The 17,312-nt window shown below is 46.2% G+C and overlaps 1 protein-coding gene across 2 annotated transcripts in view; it reads right to left on the reverse strand.

Moving 5' to 3' along the window:
- tinagl1 (tubulointerstitial nephritis antigen-like 1) overlaps nt 1-17,046 on the reverse strand; it is a 62,656-nt gene extending 45,610 nt beyond the window's left edge. The window contains exons 1-2 of one of the 2 annotated variants that reach the window (XM_052472566.1): nt 16,833-17,046; nt 2,620-2,930 (exon numbers count right to left, since the gene is read on the reverse strand). In XM_052472566.1, the coding sequence (XP_052328526.1) occupies nt 2,620-2,923 (304 nt within the window). In that variant the 5' untranslated portion in view covers nt 2,924-2,930; nt 16,833-17,046. Of the gene's footprint in view, nt 1-2,619; nt 2,931-16,658; nt 16,801-16,832 lie in introns of those variants that run through there. The other variant, XM_052472567.1, reaches the window with a different exon arrangement.
- Between the last annotated feature and the right edge of the window lie 266 nt (nt 17,047-17,312).

Here is a 17,312-nt window from a genome sequence, read left to right on the forward strand (position 1 = left end):
GGAAGACGCATTTGTGACCAAGCTTTAACTTCCTGACTGATGTCTTGAGATGTTGCTTCAATATATCCACATAATTTTCCTGCGTCACGAGGCCATCTATTTTGTGAAGTGCATCAGTCCCTCCTGCAGCAAAGCACCCCCACAACATGATGCTGCCACCCCTGTGCTTCATGGTTTGGATGGTGTTCTTCGGCTTGCAAGCCTCCCCCTTATCCTCCTAACATAACGATGGTCATTTTTCCAAACAGTTCTATTCTTGTTTCATCAGACCAGAGGACATTTCTCCAAAAAGTACGATCTTTGTCACAATGTGCAGATGCAAACTGTAATCTGTCTTTTTTTATGGGGGTTTTGGAGCCGTGATTTCTTCCTTGCTGAGCGGCCTTTCAGGTTATGTCGATATAGGACTCATTTTACTGTGGATATAGATACTTTTGTACCTGTTTCCTCCAGCATCTTCACAGGGTCCTTTGCTGTTGTTCTGGGATTGATTTGCATTTTTTACACCAAAGTACGTTCATCTCTAGGAGACAGAATACGTCTCCTTCCTGAGCGGTATGACGGCTGCGTGGTTCCATGGTGTTTATACTTGCATGCCATTGTTTGTCCAGGTGAACATGGTACCTTCAGGTGTTTGGAAATTGCTCCCAAGAATGAACCAGACTTGTGGAGGTCTACAATTTTTTTCTGAGGTCTTGGCTGATTTCTTTTGATTTTCTCATGATGTCAAGCAAAGAGGCACTGAGTTTGAAGGTAGGCCTTGAAATACATCCACAGGTACACCTCCAATTTACTCAAATGATGTCAGTTAGCCTACCAGAAGCTTCTAAAGCCATGATGTAATTTTCTGAAATTTTCCAAGCTGTTTAAAGGCACTGTCAACTTAGTGTATGTAAACTTCTGACACACTGGAATTGTGATAGAGTGCATTATAAGTTAAATAATCTGTCTGTAAACAATTGTTGGAAAATTACTTGTGTCATGCACAAAGTAGATGTCCTAACCGACTTGCCAAAACTATAGTTTCTTAAAAAGTAATTTGTGGATTGGTTGAAAAACGAGTTTGAATGACTCCAACCTAAGTGTATGTAAACTTCCGACTTCAATTGTATGTGTGTGTGCGCGTGAGTGCTGGTGTGTGTGTATGAACATGCCCCATGTTGTCTAGTGAGCACATACCTGCCTCGACCTCTCCCAGCCTCCTGTCCCATTTCCGTCACCTATCGCTCCCTCCCTCTGCATAGCATACATTCTTTCTCCTGACCTCCATTCATATATCCTTCCCTCCCTGGCCTCCCCCCTCCCCTGTCTCAGACTAATAAGAAGACCACTGTTCCTGGTCTATTCTCAGGTACGGCCCTGCTACCACCTCTGCAACAACTAGCAGGGATATACTATATGTATGTGGAGCATAATAACCAGTGTGCTTATTCATATTTCACAGGCCAATGTGACCTCCTACCTAGAGCGTTATTGAATTGTAAACCAACTGTGAGAACTGAACAAACAACTTTGTCAGTGCACATAAGATTAGCAGTTGGTTTTTGCCATTCATTCATTAGTCCCATAGTAGCCACTCAGTGTGGGTTCTGTCAGTGGGGCTAGGATTAGGGTAGGGCCTGTCAGTAGGGCTAGGGTTAGGGTAGGGCCTGTCAGTGGGGCTAGGGATAGGATGGGGCCTGTCAGTGGGGCTAGGGTTAGGATGGGGCCTGTCAGTGGGGCTAGTGTTAGGATGGGGCCTGTCAGTGGGGCTAGGGTTAGGATGGGGCCTGTCAGTAGGGCTAGGGTTAGGGTGGGGCCTGTCAGTGGGGCTAGGGTTAGGATGGGGCCTGTCAGTGGGGCTAGGGTTAGGATGGGGCCTGTCAGTGGGGCTAGGGTTAGGGTGGGGCCTGTCAGTGGGGCTAGGGTTAGGGTAGGGCCTGTCAGTGGGGCTAGGGTTAGGATGGGGCCTGTCAGTGGGGCTAGGGTTAGGATGGGGCCTGTCAGTGGGGCTAGGGTTAGGATGGGGCCTGTCAGTGGGGCTAGGGTTAGGATGGGGCCTGTCGGTGGGGCTAGTTTAGGGTAGGGTCTGTCAGTGGGGCTAGGGTTAGGGTAGGGCCTGTCAGTGGGGCTGGGATTAGGATGGGGCCTGTCGTTGGGGCTAGGGTTCGGATGGGGCCTGTCAGTGGGGATAGGTTAGGTTAGGGTAGGGCCTGTCAGTGGGGCTAGGGTTAGGGTAGGGCCTGTCAGTGGGGCTAGGGTTAGGATGGGCCTGTCAGTGGGGCTAGGGTTAGGGTGGGGCCTGTCGTTGGGGCTAGGGTTAGGATGGGGCCTGTCAGTGGAGCTAGGGTTAGGATGGGGCCTGTCAGTGGGGCTAGGGTTAGGATGGGGCCTGTCAGTGGGGCTAGGGTTAGGATGGGGCCTGGATGGTGCTTATGCCTTTGGCTACTGTACATTTTTCCCACTGTACTGGGCCTTTCTTTCTTAATCCTAAAAATCAGGCCCACACACACGCAAACATACACACACACACACCCACCCTCTACACACACACACACACACACACACACACACACACACACACACACACACACACACACACACACACACACACACACACACACACACTCTCTATCTTACCAATGAAAGGGGGTGAGATGCCCAGACAGTGGCCCCAGAAGTCAGGGCAGCAGTCTGAGATGGTTCGGTTACAGAACAGGTCACAGTAACAGATGGTGTCCAGGTAGGGTACGGTACACTGATCCTCACGACCCGGGCAGCAGCCACCCCGCTGCTCGCAGTACGACCCAAACGGGTCCCTGATGCCCCCCATGTGCAGCGGGCTCATCAGCTCCCTCTTCGTCCTCCTGGATGTGCCTCTTGCCGCCATGCTCTCCACCGCCACCAGGAGGAGCACCACTGCTAATGACGCTAGAAGCTTCATTATCACCCTGACAGAAGCGAAAAAGAAGAACATCTGTTAGGATGCAGAAGTACTTCTGTAGAAAATCATAACCGTAGGATAATATAGTCTTAACCTAACAGTAATGGATTATTTTGGAAGAGATTAACAAAACCATGTGTTTATATATATATATTTTTTTTTATGTGTTATAGGTCTAGTCTAACCTAGCCTAACACAGTAGGAGAATATTCTAAATCAACAGTAACCCCTAAAGTCACCCTCAGTGGGTCATTTAACAGCTGGAGAGAGTGCTTAGGAAGACTGGAGGAGGAGGAGGATGAGGAGCAGGAGGAGGAGGAGGAAGAGGAGAAGCAAGAGCAGGAGGAGGAGGAGCAAGAGGCCTGAGTTGTATGCCTACTTGGCAACGTTTCCATTCACATGGTCACAGTGGGCTTTGAGTGGACTCTGGCAGCAAGACCAAAATATCAACCGACCCATGTGATAACACACAGGTTAATCTGGTCCTTTTATTAAACAATCTACTCACAACCTTCAACTGGGCCATATAGTGTATCTAAAACATCAACTAACTGTGATAGCTTACAATAACATATTTGATTTGATTTAAAGGGTGAACCTACTGTGAGCAACAGATGATTGAAGTACTGAATTTCTTTAATCCTCTCCCTGTGTTTAATTAGATGTTTGTTGAATACGCCTGTCATGTGGGTATAGATTATTTCAGAAGAACTCATAAGAATAGTAACATAGCACCTTTGTATGTCAAACGTGTTTATTATCAACAAGTATGGAACATAATCACTTTGTAAACTATGTAGCTTTGACATGAGTTAAAATGTCAAGCGACCTCTCGACATTGCCCTAAAAATGCTACTACTTTTCAAATTAAATCTATAGCACACAAAGAATGTGATAGTTCAATTTGGACAATGCACATCTATACTTACACGTGTGCATGATGGATAGAACGGCTAAGTAAAGCTACGAAGATTAAACTGCCCTATATTGTAATTGTATTTCATTTGCTTCAAGTCAGAGACAATGTTACACTGTGTCCCCAATTACATCCTTTTCCATATAAAATGCACTACATTTGACAAGGGCCTGTAGGTCAAAAGTAGTGCACTATATTATAGGGACTCGTGTGCCGTTTGGGATGCACTCTTTAAGTGGTAAAGACATGGCTCTCTGGAGTCTCATTGCATAAAACGTTGACGGATGCAGCCACACTAAAATAGCACTGAATGCTATACTTGACTGTTTATCTAAAGGGACATGTCATCAGGGCACAGTCAGAAACGAGGGGCATGACATTATTATCAACACCGTAGTATAATGTTATCATGTCGGCACGGAAACAGACAAACTTCCTGCTATCTGTCAGAGCTAATCTGTCACACTTCAGGAAATGTCCCAAAGAGCATGCTTCACTCTCTATCCTGTCTTACAGACCATATGAGCTCCAAAAGTATTTATGGATAGTCCTGAAAGAATCGTGAATAATGATGAGTGAAAAAGTTACAGACACAAATACAATACCCCCAAGACATGCTAACCTCTCACCATTACAATAACAGAGGAGTTGAGCATTTTGGGGGGGTATAATATTTACAGTTGAAGTTGGAAGTTTACATACACTTAGGTTGGAGTCATTAAAACTAGTTTTTCAACCACTCCACAAATGTCTTGTTAACGAGCTATAGTTTTGGCAAGTCGGTTAGGACATCTTCTTTGTACATGATACAAATAATTTGTCCAACAATTGTTTACAAACAGGTTATTTCACTCATGATGCACTGTATCACAATTCCAGTGTGTCAGAAGTTTACACACACTAAGTTGACTGTGCCTTTAAACAGCTTAGAAATGTCCAGAAAATTGTGTCATGACTTTAGAAGCTTCTGATAGGCTAATTTACACAATTTGAGTCAATTGGAGGTGTACCTGTGGATGTATTTCAAGGCCTACCTTCAAACTCAGTGCCTCTTTGCTTGACATCATGGAAAAATCTAAAGAAATCAGCCAAGACCTCAGAAAAAAATTGTAGACCTCCACAAGTCTGGTTCATCCTTGGGAGCAATTTCCAAATGCCTAAAGGTACCACGTTCATCTGTACAAACAATGGTACACAAGTATAAACACCATGGGACCACGCAGCCGTCATACCGCTCAGGAAGGAGACGCGTTCTGTCTCCTAGAGATGAACGTACTTTGGTGCGAAAAGTGCAAATCAATCCCAGAACAACAGCAAAGGACGCTGGAGGAAACGGGTACAAAGTATCTATATCCACAGTAAAACGAGTCCTATATAAACATAACCTGAAAGGCCGCTCAGCAAGGAAGAAGCCATTTGCTCCAAAACCCCCATAAAAAAGTCAGACTACGGTCTGCAACTGCACATTGGGACAAAGATCGTACTTTTTGGAGAAATGTCCTCTGGTCTGATGAAACAAGAATATAACTGTTTGGCCATAATGGCCATCATTATGTTGTGGTGGTTCTTTGCTGCAGGAGCGATTGGTGCACTTCACAAAATAGATGACATCATGAGGCAGGAAAATTATGTGGTTATATTGATGCAACATCTCAAGACATCAGTCAGGAAGTTAAAGCTTTGTCGCAAATGGGTTTTTCAAAAGGACATTGACCCCAAGTATACTTCCAAAGTTGTGGCAAAATGGCTTAAGGACAACAAAGTCAAGGTATTGGAGTGGCCATCACAAAGCCCTGACCTCAGTCCCATAGAACATTTGTGGGCAGAACTGAAAAAGCGTGTGCGAGCAAGGAGGCCTACAAACCTGACTCAGTTACACCAGCTCTGTCAGGAGGAATGGGCCAAAATTCACCCAACTTATTGTGGGAAGCTTGTGGAAGGCTACCAAAACAATTTAAAGGCAATGCTACCAAATTCTAATTGAGTGTATGTTAACTTCTGACCCACTGGGAATGTGATGAAGGAAATAAGAGCTGAAATAAATCATTCTCTCTACTGGCTGTGCAGAGAGTGACAGTGAGATGTGGGAGTTCAGCCAAGGAACTGGGGCTAATCAGGGATAACACACACACACACACACACACATCAACAACAACTGCTGGGTTATTAAGGAGTGGTCAAGATTCTCTCCATGTCCATGTGGATGTGTTCCAGAATCCTCTGGGGTTTTTGTTGGAGAGCCAGACACACCAACATTATAAACTGGGTGGTTCGAGCCCTGAATGCTGATTGGCTGACAGTATATACTGCAGGTATGACAAAACATTTATTTTTACTGCTCTAATTACATTGGTAGCCTGTTTATAATAGCAATAAGGCACCTCTGGGTTTGTGGTATATAGACAATATTTCACGGCTAAGGGCTGTATCCAGGGACTCCGAGTTGCATCGTACTTAAGAATATCCCTTAGCCGTGGTATATTGGCAATATACCACCCCCCCCCGTGCCTTTTTGCTTAATTATACATGTGTTTGTGACTGAGTTGTGTGTGCCCATGTATGTGTGTCTCTGTCTTTCATATGCATTGTACTGTATATTTTGATAAACATGATCTGCCATAGCCATATAAACAGTGAGTTGCAAATGTGTGTATGTGTGTGTGTCTTGTTGGTGATGGTCTTGATGGTAGTTGGTGAGGGTGTTGATGGTGGTTGGTGATGGTGTTGATGGTGGTTGGTGATGGTGTTGATGGTGGTTGGTGAGGGTGTTGATGGTGGTTGGTGATGGTCTTGATGGTAGTTGGTGAGGGTGTTGATGGTGGTTGGGGATGGTGTTGATGTTGAGGAGTGACGGATTCCATCCTAGCTGGAGGGGTGCTCTCATCTTATCTATGAATATAGACAGGGCTCTAACTCCTCTAGCTCCACAGTGAGATCCAGGTCAGGCAGCAGGCTGTTAGCCAGCCTGCCAGCTTAGTGGAGTCTGCCACTAGCACAGTCAGTGTAGTCAGCTCAGCTATCCCCATTGAGACCTTGTGCCTTGATCTCGGTTGGACAAAACTGAACATGGCGGTGTTCGCCTTCGCAATCTCACCTCCATTCCTGTCATTATTGAAAGAGATTGTGATATATCACATTTCAAAATAGGGCTACTTAGTGTTAGATCCCTCACCTCCAAGGTAGTTAAACTCAATGAACTAGTCACTGATCATAGTCTCAATGTGATTGGCCTGACTGAAACATGGCTTAAGCCTGATGATTTTACTATGTTAAATTAGGCCTCACCTCCTGGTTACACTAGTGACCACATTCCCCGCGCATCCCACAAGGGCGGAGATGTTGATGACATCTACGATAGCAAATTTCTATTTACCAAAAAAGATTACTGCGTTTTCATAATTTGAGCTTCTAGTGATGAAATCTATGCAGCCTACTCAATCACTTTTTATAGCTACTGTTTACAGGCCTCCTGGGCCATATACAGCATTCCTCACTGAGTTCCCTGAATTCCTATCGGACATTGTAGTTATGGCAGATAATATTCTAATTTTGGGTGACTTTAATATTCACATGGAAAAGTCCATAAACCCACTCCAAAAGGCTTTCGAAGCCATCTTCGACTCAGTGGGTTTTGTCCAACATGTCTCTGGACCTACTCACTGCCACAGTCAGACTCTGGACCTAGTTTTGTCCCGTGGAATAAATATTGTGGATCTTAATGTTTTTCCTCATAATCCTGGACTATCGGACCACCATTTTATTATGTTTGCAATCGCAACAAACAATCTGCTCAGACCCCAACCAAGGACCATCAAAAGCCGTGCTATATTATTGGACAACCAAAAGATTCCTAGATGCCCTTCCAGACTCCCTCCACCTACCCAAGGAAGTCAGAGTACAAAAATTGGTTAGCCACCTAACTGAGGAACTAAATTTAACCTTGCGTAATACCCGAGATGCAGATGCACCCCCAAAAACAAAAAAACATTTGTCATAAAAAAACTAACTCTCTGGTATTCAGAAAATCAGACCAAGGCTCCGTCCTCGTGCTCCTAAGACCTTAGTGCTGCTTTGATACCATCGATCACCACATTCTTTTGGAGAGATTGGAAACCCAAATTGGTCTACACAGACAAGTTCTGGCCTGGATTAGATCTTATCTGTCGAAAAGATATCAGTTTGTCTTAGTGGATTGTTTGTCATCTGACAAATCAAATGTACATTTCGGTGTTCCTCGAGGTTCCGTTTTAGGACCACTATGGTTTTCACTAAATATTTGACCTCCTGGTGATCAAATTCTGAACCATAATGTTAACTTTCACTGCTATGCTGATGACACACAGCTGTACATTTTGATGAAACATATGGGGAAGTCCCAAAATTGCCCTCCCTGGAAGCCTGTGTTTCAGACATAAGGAAGTGGATGGCGGCAAATATTTTACTTTTAAACTCGGACAAAACAGAGATGCTAGTTCTAGTTTCCAAGAAACAAAGAGATCTTCGTTACGCTGGACCCCGATCTCTCTTTTGACGAACATATCAAGACTGTTTCAAGGATAGCTTTTTTTAATCTACGTAACATTGCAAAAATCTGAAACCTTCTGTCCAAAACTGATGCAAAAAATGAATCCATGCTTTTGTCACTTCTAGATTAGACTACTGCAATGCTCTACTTTCCGGCTACGCAGATAAAGCACTAAATAAACTTCAGTTAGTGCTAAACACGGCTGCTAGAATCTTGACTAGAACCAAAAAGTGTGATCATATTATTCCAGTGCTAGCCTCTCTACACTGGTATCTCTGTCTCGACCTTTAAGTCTTTATTGAAGACTCATCTCTTCAGTAAATCCTATGATTGAGTGTAGTCTGGCCCAGGTGTATTAAGTTGAATGGAAAGGCACTGGAGCGACAAACCGCCCTTGCTGTCTCTGCCTGGCCGGTTCCCCTCTCCCCTGGGATTCTCAGCCTCTAACCCTATTACGGGGGCTGAGTCACTGGCTTACTGGTACTCTTCCATGCCGTCCCTAGGAGGGGTGCGTCACTTGAGTGGGTTGAGTCACTAACGTGATCTTCCTGCCCGGGTTGGCACCCCCCTTGGGTTCGTGCCGTGGGGAGATCTTAGTGGGCTATACTCTGCCTTGTCTCGGGGTAGTAAGTTGGTGGTTTGAAGATATCCCTCTACTGGTGAGGGGGCTGTGCTTTGGAAAAGTTGACTGACCTGTTGCACCCTCTACAACCACTGTGATTACTATTATTTGACCCTGCTGGTCATCTATGAACGTTTGAACATTTTAGCCATGCGCTGTTATAATCTCCACCCAGCACAGCCAGAAGAGGACTGGCATACCCCTCAGAGCCTGGTTCCTCTTAAGGTTTCTTCCTAGGTTCCTGCCTTTCTCGGGAGTTTTTCCTAGCCACCGTGCTTCTACATCTGCATTGCTTGCTGTTTGGGGTTTTAGGCTGGGTTTCTGTATAGCACTTTGTGACATCGGCTGATGTAAGAAGGGCTTTATAAATACATTTGATTTGATGGTGGTTGGGGATGGTGGTGGTGATGGTTGATGATGGTGTTGATGGTACTGGTGATGGTGTCTATGGCAGTTGGTGGTTGATGACAGTGTTGATGGTAGTTGGTGATGATGGTTGATGATGGTATTGATGGTGGTGGTGGTGGTGTTGATGGTTGTTGATGATGGTGTTGATGGTAGTTGGTGATGGTGTTGATGGTTGTTTATGATGTGTTGATGTTACTGGTGATGGTATTGATGGTCGTTGGTGATGGTGTTGATGGTGTTTGGTGATAATGTTGGTGATGGTGTTGATGGTGGTTGGTGACGCTGTTGATGGTGGTTGGTGATGGTGTTGATGGTAGTTGGTGATGGTGTTGATGGTGGTGGTGATGGTGTTGATGGGAGTGGTGATGGCGTTGATGGTGGTTGGTGATTTGTTGATGGTAGTTGTTGATGGTAGTGGTGATGGTGTTGATGGTAGTGGTGATGGTGTTGATGGTAGTAGTGATGGTGTTGATGGTGGTTGTTGATGGTAGTGGTGATGGTGTTGATGGTAGTGGTGTTGGTGTTGATGGTAGTGGTGATGGTGTTGATGGTGATGGTGTTGATGATAGTGGCGATGGTGTTGATGGTAGTTGGTGATGGTGTTGATGGTAGTGGCGATGGTGTTGATGGTAGTTGGTGATGGTGTTGATGGGAGTGGTGATGGTGTTGATGGTGGTTGGTGATGGTGTTGATGGTGGTTGGTGATGGAGTTGATGGTAGTTGGTGATGGTGTTGATGGTAGTTGGTGATGGTGTTGATGGTAGTTGGTGATGGTGTTGATGGTGGTTGGTGATGGTGTTGATGGTAGTTGGTGATGGTGTTGATGGTAGTTGGTGATGGTGTTGATGGTAGTGGTGATGGTGTTGATGGTAGTTGGTGATGGTGTTGATGGTGGTTGGTGATGGTGTTGATGGTGGTTGGTGATGGAGTTGATGGTAGTTGGTGATGGTGTTGATGGTAGTGGTGACGGTGTTGATGGGAGTGGTGATGGCGTTGATGGTGGTTGGTGATGGTGTTGATGGTAGTTGTTGATGGTAGTGATGATGGTGTTGATGGTAGTGGTGATGGTGTTGATGGTAGTTGGTGATGGTGTTGATGGTAGTAGTGATGGTGTTGATGGTAGTTGGTGATGGTGGTTGTGGATGGTGGTTGGTGGCTGGTGATGGTGGTTGGTGATGGTGATAGTGTTGATGGGGGTTGGTGGTGGTGTTGTTGGTAGTTGGTGATGGTGTTGAGGGTAGTGGTGATGGTGTTGATGGTGGTGTTGATGGTAGTTGGTGATGATGTTGATGGTAGTTGGTGATGGTGTTGATGGGAGTGGTGATGGCATTGATGGTGGTTGGTGATGGTGTTGATGGTAGTGATGATGGTGTTGATGGTAGTGGTGATGGTAGTGGTGATGGTGTTGATGGTAGTTGGTGATGATGTTGATGGTAGTTGGTGATGGTGTTGATGGGAGTGGTGATGGCGTTGATGGTGGTTGGTGATGGTGTTGATGGTAGTTGATGGTAGTGGTGATGGTAGTTGGTGATGGTGTTGATGGTAGTTGTGGATGGTGGTTGGTGGCTGGTGATGGTGGTTGGTGATGGTGTTGATGGTAGTTGTGGAGGGTAGTGGTGATAGTGTTGATGGTAGTGGTGATGGTGTTGATGGTGGTTGGTGGTGGTGTTGATGGTAGTGGTGATGAGGTTGATGGTGGTTGGTGGTGGTGTTGTTGGTAGTTGGTGATGGTGTTGAGGGTAGTGGTGATGGTGTTGATGGTGGTGTTGATGGTAGTTGGTGATGATGTTGATGGTAGTTGGTGATGGTGTTGATGGGAGTGGTGATGGCGTTGATGGTGGTTGGTGATGGTGTTTTTGAAAAGAAGGTCGACGACATCCGATCCTCGTTTGCTAAGTCAAACGACACCGCTGGTTCTGCTCACACTGCCCTACCCTATGCTCTGACCTCTTTCTCCCCTCTCTCTCCAGATGAAATCTCGCGTCTTGTGACGGCCGGCCGCCCAACAACCTGCCCGCTTGACCCTATCCCCTCCTCTCTTCTCCAGACCATTTCCGGAGACCTTCTCCCTTACCTCACCTCGCTCATCAACTCATCCCTGACCGCTGGCTACGTCCCTTCCGTCTTCAAGAGAGCGAGAGTTGCACCCCTTCTGAAAAAACCTACACTCGATCCCTCCGATGTCAACAACTACAGACCAGTATCCCTTCTCTCTTTTCTCTCCAAAACTCTTGAGCGTGCCGTCCTTGGCCAGCTCTACCGCTATCTCTCTCAGAATGACCTTCTTGATCCTAATCAGTCAGGTTTCAAGACTAGTCATTCAACTGAGACTGCTCTTCTCTGTATCACGGAGGCGCTCCGCACTGCTAAAGCTAACTCTCTCTCCTCTGCTCTCATCCTTCTAGACCTATCGGCTGCCTTCGATACTGTGAACCATCAGATCCTCCTCTCCACCCTCTCCGAGTTGGGCATCTCCGGCGCGGCCCACGCTTGGATTGCGTCCTACCTGACAGGTCGCTCCTACCAGGTGGCGTGGCGAGAATCTGTCTCCTCACCACGCGCTCTCACCACTGGTGTCCCCCAGGGCTCTGTTCTAGGCCTCTCTCTTATTCTCGCTATACACCAAGTCACTTGGCTCTGTCATAACCTCACATGGTCTCTCCTATCATTGCTATGCAGACGACACACAATTAATCTTCTCCTTTCCCCCTTCTGATGACCAGGTGGCGAATCGCATCTCTGCATGTCTGGCAGACATATCAGTGTGGATGACGGATCACCACCTCAAGCTGAACCTCAGCAAGACGGAGCTCCTCTTCCTCCCGGGGAAGGACTGCCCGTTCCATGATCTCGCCATCACGGTTGACAACTCCATTGTGTCCTCCTCCCAGAGCGCTAAGAACCTTGGCGTGATCCTGGACAACACCCTGTCGTTCTCAACTAACATCAAGGCGGTGTCCCGTTCCTGTAGGTTCATGCTCTACAACATCCGCAGAGTACGACCCTGCCTCACACAGGAAGCGGCGCAGGTCCTAATCCAGGCACTTGTCATCTCCCGTCTTGATTACTGCAACTCACTGTTGGCTGGGCTCCCTGCCTGTGCCATTAAACCCCTACAACTCATCCAGAACGCCGCAGCCCGTCTGGTGTTCAACCTTCCCAAGTTCTCTCACGTCACCCCGCTCCTCCGCTCTCTCCACTGGCTTCCAGTTGAAGCTCGCATCCGCTACAAGACCATGGTGCTTGCCTACGGAGCTGTGAGGGGAACGGCACCTCAGTACCTCCAGGCTCTGATCAGGCCCTACACCCAAACAAGGGCACTGCGTTCATCCACCTCTGGCCTGCTCGCCTCCCTACCACTGAGGAAGTACAGTTCCCGCTCAGCCCAGTCAAAACTGTTCGCTGCTCTGGCCCCCCAATGGTGGAACAAACTCCCTCACGACGCCAGGACAGCGGAGTCAATCACCACCTTCCGGAGACACCTGAAACCCCACCTCTTCAAGGAATACCTAGGATAGGGTAAGTAATCCTTCTCACCCCCCTAAAAAGATTTAGATGCACTATTGTAAAGTGGCTGTTCCACTGGATGTCATAAGGTGTATGCACCAATTTGTAAGTCGCTCTGGATAAGAGCGTCTGCTAAATGACTTAAATGTAAATGTAAATGTTGATGGTAGTTTTTGATGGTAGTGATGATGGTGTTGATGGTAGTGGTGATGGTAGTGGTGATGGTGTTGATGGTAGTTGGTGATGATGTTGATGGTAGTTGGTGATGGCGTTGATGGTGGTTGTTGATGGTGTTGATGGTAGTTGATGGTAGTGGTGATGGTAGTTGGTGATGGTGGTAGTTGTTGAGGGTAGTGGTGATAGTGTTGATGGTAGTGGTGATGGTGTTGATGGTGGTTGGTGGTGGTGTTGATGGTAGTGGTGATGAGGTTGATGGTGGTTGGTGGTGGTGTTGTTGGTAGTTGGTGATGAGGGTAGTGGTGATGGTGTTGATGGTGGTTGGTGGTGGTGTTGAGGGTAGTGGTGATGGTGTTGATGGTGGTGGTGTTGAGGGTAGTGGTGATGGTGTTGATGGTGATGATGTTGATGGTAGTTGGTGATGGTGTTGATGGGAGTGGTGATGGCGTTGATGGTGGTTGATGATGGTGTTGATGGTAGTTGTTGAGGGTAGTGGTGATAGTGCTGATGGTAGTGGTGATGGTGTTGATGGTGGTTGGTGGTGGTGTTGTTGGTAGTTGGTGATGGTGTTGAGGGTAGTGGTGATGGTGTTGATGGTGGTTGGTGGTGGTGTTGATGGTAGTTGGTGATGGTTATTGGTGATGGTGTTGATGGTGGTTGTGGATGGTGGTTGGTGGCTGGTGATGGTGGTTGGTGATGGTGTTGATGGTAGTTGTTGAGGGTAGTGGTGATAGTGCTGATGGTAGTGGTGATGGTGTTGATGGTGGTTGGTGGTGGTGTTGTTGGTAGTTGGTGATGGTGTTGAGGGTAGTGGTGATGGTGTTGATGGTGGTTGGTGGTGGTGTTGATGGTAGTTGGTGATGGTTATTGGTGATGGTGTTGATGGTGGTTGTGGATGGTGGTTGGTGATGGTGATTGGTGATGGTATTGATGGTAGTTGTGGAGTGTAGTGGTGATGGTGTTGCTGGTAGTAGTGATGGTGTTGATGGTGGTTGGTGGTGGTGTTGATGGTAGTTGGTGATGGTTATTGGTGATGGTGTTGATGGTGGTTGGTGATGGTGGTTGGTGATTGGTGCTGTTTTTTTTATTTTTTATTTTTACCTGGGAACAGTGGGTTAACTGCCTGTTCAGGGGCAGAACGACCTTGTCAGCTCGGGGGTTTGAACTCGCAACCTTCCGGTTACTAGTCCAACGCTCTAACTAGGCTAACCACTAGGCTACGCTGCCGCCCCGGCATTGATGGTAGTTGTGGAGTGTAGTGGTGATGGTGTTGATGGTAGTAGTGATGATGTTGATGGTGGTTGGTGGTGGTGTTGATGGTAGTGGTGATGGTGGTTGGTGATGGTGTTGATGGAAGTTGGTGATGGTGTGGATGGTAGTGGTGATGGTTTTGATGGTAGTGGTGATGGTGTTGATGGTGGTGGTGATGGTTGTTGTGGATTGTGGTTGTGGATGGTGGTTGGTGATGGTGGTTGGTGATGGTGGTTGGTGATGGTGATTGGTGATGGTATTGATGGTAGTTGTGGAGTGTAGTGGTGATGGTGTTGATGGTAGTAGTGATGGTGTTGATGGTAGTGGTGATGGTGGTTGGTGATGGTGTTGATGGTAGTTGGTGATGGTGTGGATGGTAGTGGTGATGGTTTTGATGGTAGTGGTGATGGTGTTGATGGTGGTGGTGATGGTTGTTGTGGATTGTGGTTGGTGATGGTGGTTGCTGATGGTGGTTGGTAATGGTGTGTGTGTGCACCAGCTAAAGTCACAGTTATGCAGCAAACTGCAACAGTAAAGACATACCCACCATCACCAACCACTATCACCACTACCATCAACACCGTCATCAACCACCATCACCAACCACCATCACCAACCACCATCAACACCATAATCAACCACCATCACCAACCACAATCCACATCAACCATCACCAACCACCAACAACACCATCACCAACTACCATCAACCACCATCAATACCATCACCAATAAACATCACCATCACCAACCACAATCCACATCAACCATCACCAACCACCAACAACACCATCACCAACTACCATCAACCACCATCAATACCATCACCAATAAACATCACCATCACCAACCACCATCACCAACTACCATCAACCACCATACATCACCATCACCAACCACCATCACCAACCACCATCACCAACCACCATCAACACCATAATCAACCACCATCATCCACAATCAACCACCATCACCAACTCCCATCAACACCATCACCAACAACACCATCACCAACTCCCATCGACACCATCACCAACCACCAACAACACCATCACCAACTACCATCAACCACCATCAATACCATCACCAATAAACATCACCATCACCAATCACCAACAACCATCAACACCATCACCAACTACCATCAAAACCATCACCAACTACACACACACACACACACACACACACACACACACACACACACACACACACACACACACACAAGCACACACAGACAAACCATCAGCCCCATCACAATCACCACCACCATCTTTCACCATCAACAAATCACAGGTCAACTCTATGTACTGTAAATGGACATGTGACCAGAATGGCCGTATCAAAGGGCAAATTATATCACGTTTTCCCTACATGATCTGTTAGAAACAGACCAAGTCTGAGAGGAGAAGAGGCGGTCTGAGGCAAAAGGCAAAAATATATATATATATTTTAAAGGAAAACAGCCTGTATGGTGCAAATACAGCAAATACTGTCCATCATTGATTAAGCCAAGTAAACCTAATGATCAGTAAACCTAATGATCAGTAAACCTATTGATCAGTAAACCTAATAATCAGTAAACCTAATGATCAGTAAACCTAATGATCAGTAAACCTATTGATCAGTAAACCTAATGATCAGTAAACCTAATGATCAGTAAACCTATTGATCAGTAAACATATTTATCAGCAAACCTATCGATCAGTAAACCGATTGATCAGTAAACCCATTGATCAGTAAATATATGTCCACTGAGGTCTTACTTGCTAATCAAACTTTCCTTTTGTAGACGACAGCTTTGTCTTGTGTATCTAATCCCTGTGAATATGACATGGTCTGCTGGGTCCAGTCTGGTTCCAGTCTGGCACGGGAGCGCCTCAGACATACAGAATGGCACAGTGCTGTAGTACTGTGGACAGCTATAGCCTTGCTGCTTCCCCCCCAGCACAAAAAAAAATTAACTGGTTCCTCTTCATAAGCAAGCCATCAATGTCAATGCCACTGCGCTCAGAGACACAGTCCAAAGACAAAGTTAACAGTAATCATAGTATGTAGGATACATAACAATCTGTACACGACACTTTCAGACATTTTTATGGCACTTTCATGGCACATATTCAAATCTCATATGTTAGTATTATATGTGGGTTACATTACTGTTGTCATGTCCGTCTGACCAATCCACACCATGAAACAAACTATCCACAGAATCGGATTATGAAACCTGTACATAACTGAACCAAAATGCTTGTTACAGATACACTATCATAGAACTAGCATAGCAAGGAAATCCAACTAGTTTTAAACATACAATTTATTTAGTGGTTTACCGTCAAAAGTACTTCCAAACAGCCATCCAAGCCAAGTGTAAATTTGTCCAAAACAATAGATTATGACCTGAAACCTGCACCTGCCTGATCTGGCACAGAACGAGAGAGAGGATCAGAGGGAGTTAGAAAAGAGGTACGTAACAGGGTAATGAGTTCAATTAAAGGTATTCTTACCTTCTACGTGTGTTCTGGGAAATATCTCTCCCTCTTGCTGTTTGTAATCCAATGGAAAAACACAGTCCTGTGAAAGCTGATATTCTTTCCTGCTGCTCTCTCCTCTCAGTAACTCATTCACCTGGTAGAGAAAGTCTGTGCTCTCTTTCTCTCACTCTCTCTCGCTCTTCTTTCACAACTGCACTACATAGTCAGCCTGAGCCACAGAGTTCTATGTACAGCCACTAAGAAAGAACAAGCCACTCCACTCCACCCCTCCCCCTTCACCCTCTCCCTCTCTCCACCCCACCCCCTTCTCCCTCTCCCTCTCTAGCTCTCTCCACCCCACCCCCTTCACTCTCTCTCTCTCTCTCTCTCTCTCTCTCTCTCTCTCTCTCTCTCTCTCTCTCTCTCTCTCTCTCTCTCTCTCTCTCTCTCTCTCTTTCAATTCAATTCAATTCAAGGGGCTCTATTGGCATGGGAAACATGTGTTAACATTGC

The sequence above is a fragment of the Oncorhynchus keta genome, chromosome 20, assembly GCF_023373465.1.
Source record: "Oncorhynchus keta strain PuntledgeMale-10-30-2019 chromosome 20, Oket_V2, whole genome shotgun sequence".
Classification (NCBI taxonomy): domain Eukaryota; kingdom Metazoa; phylum Chordata; class Actinopteri; order Salmoniformes; family Salmonidae; genus Oncorhynchus; species Oncorhynchus keta.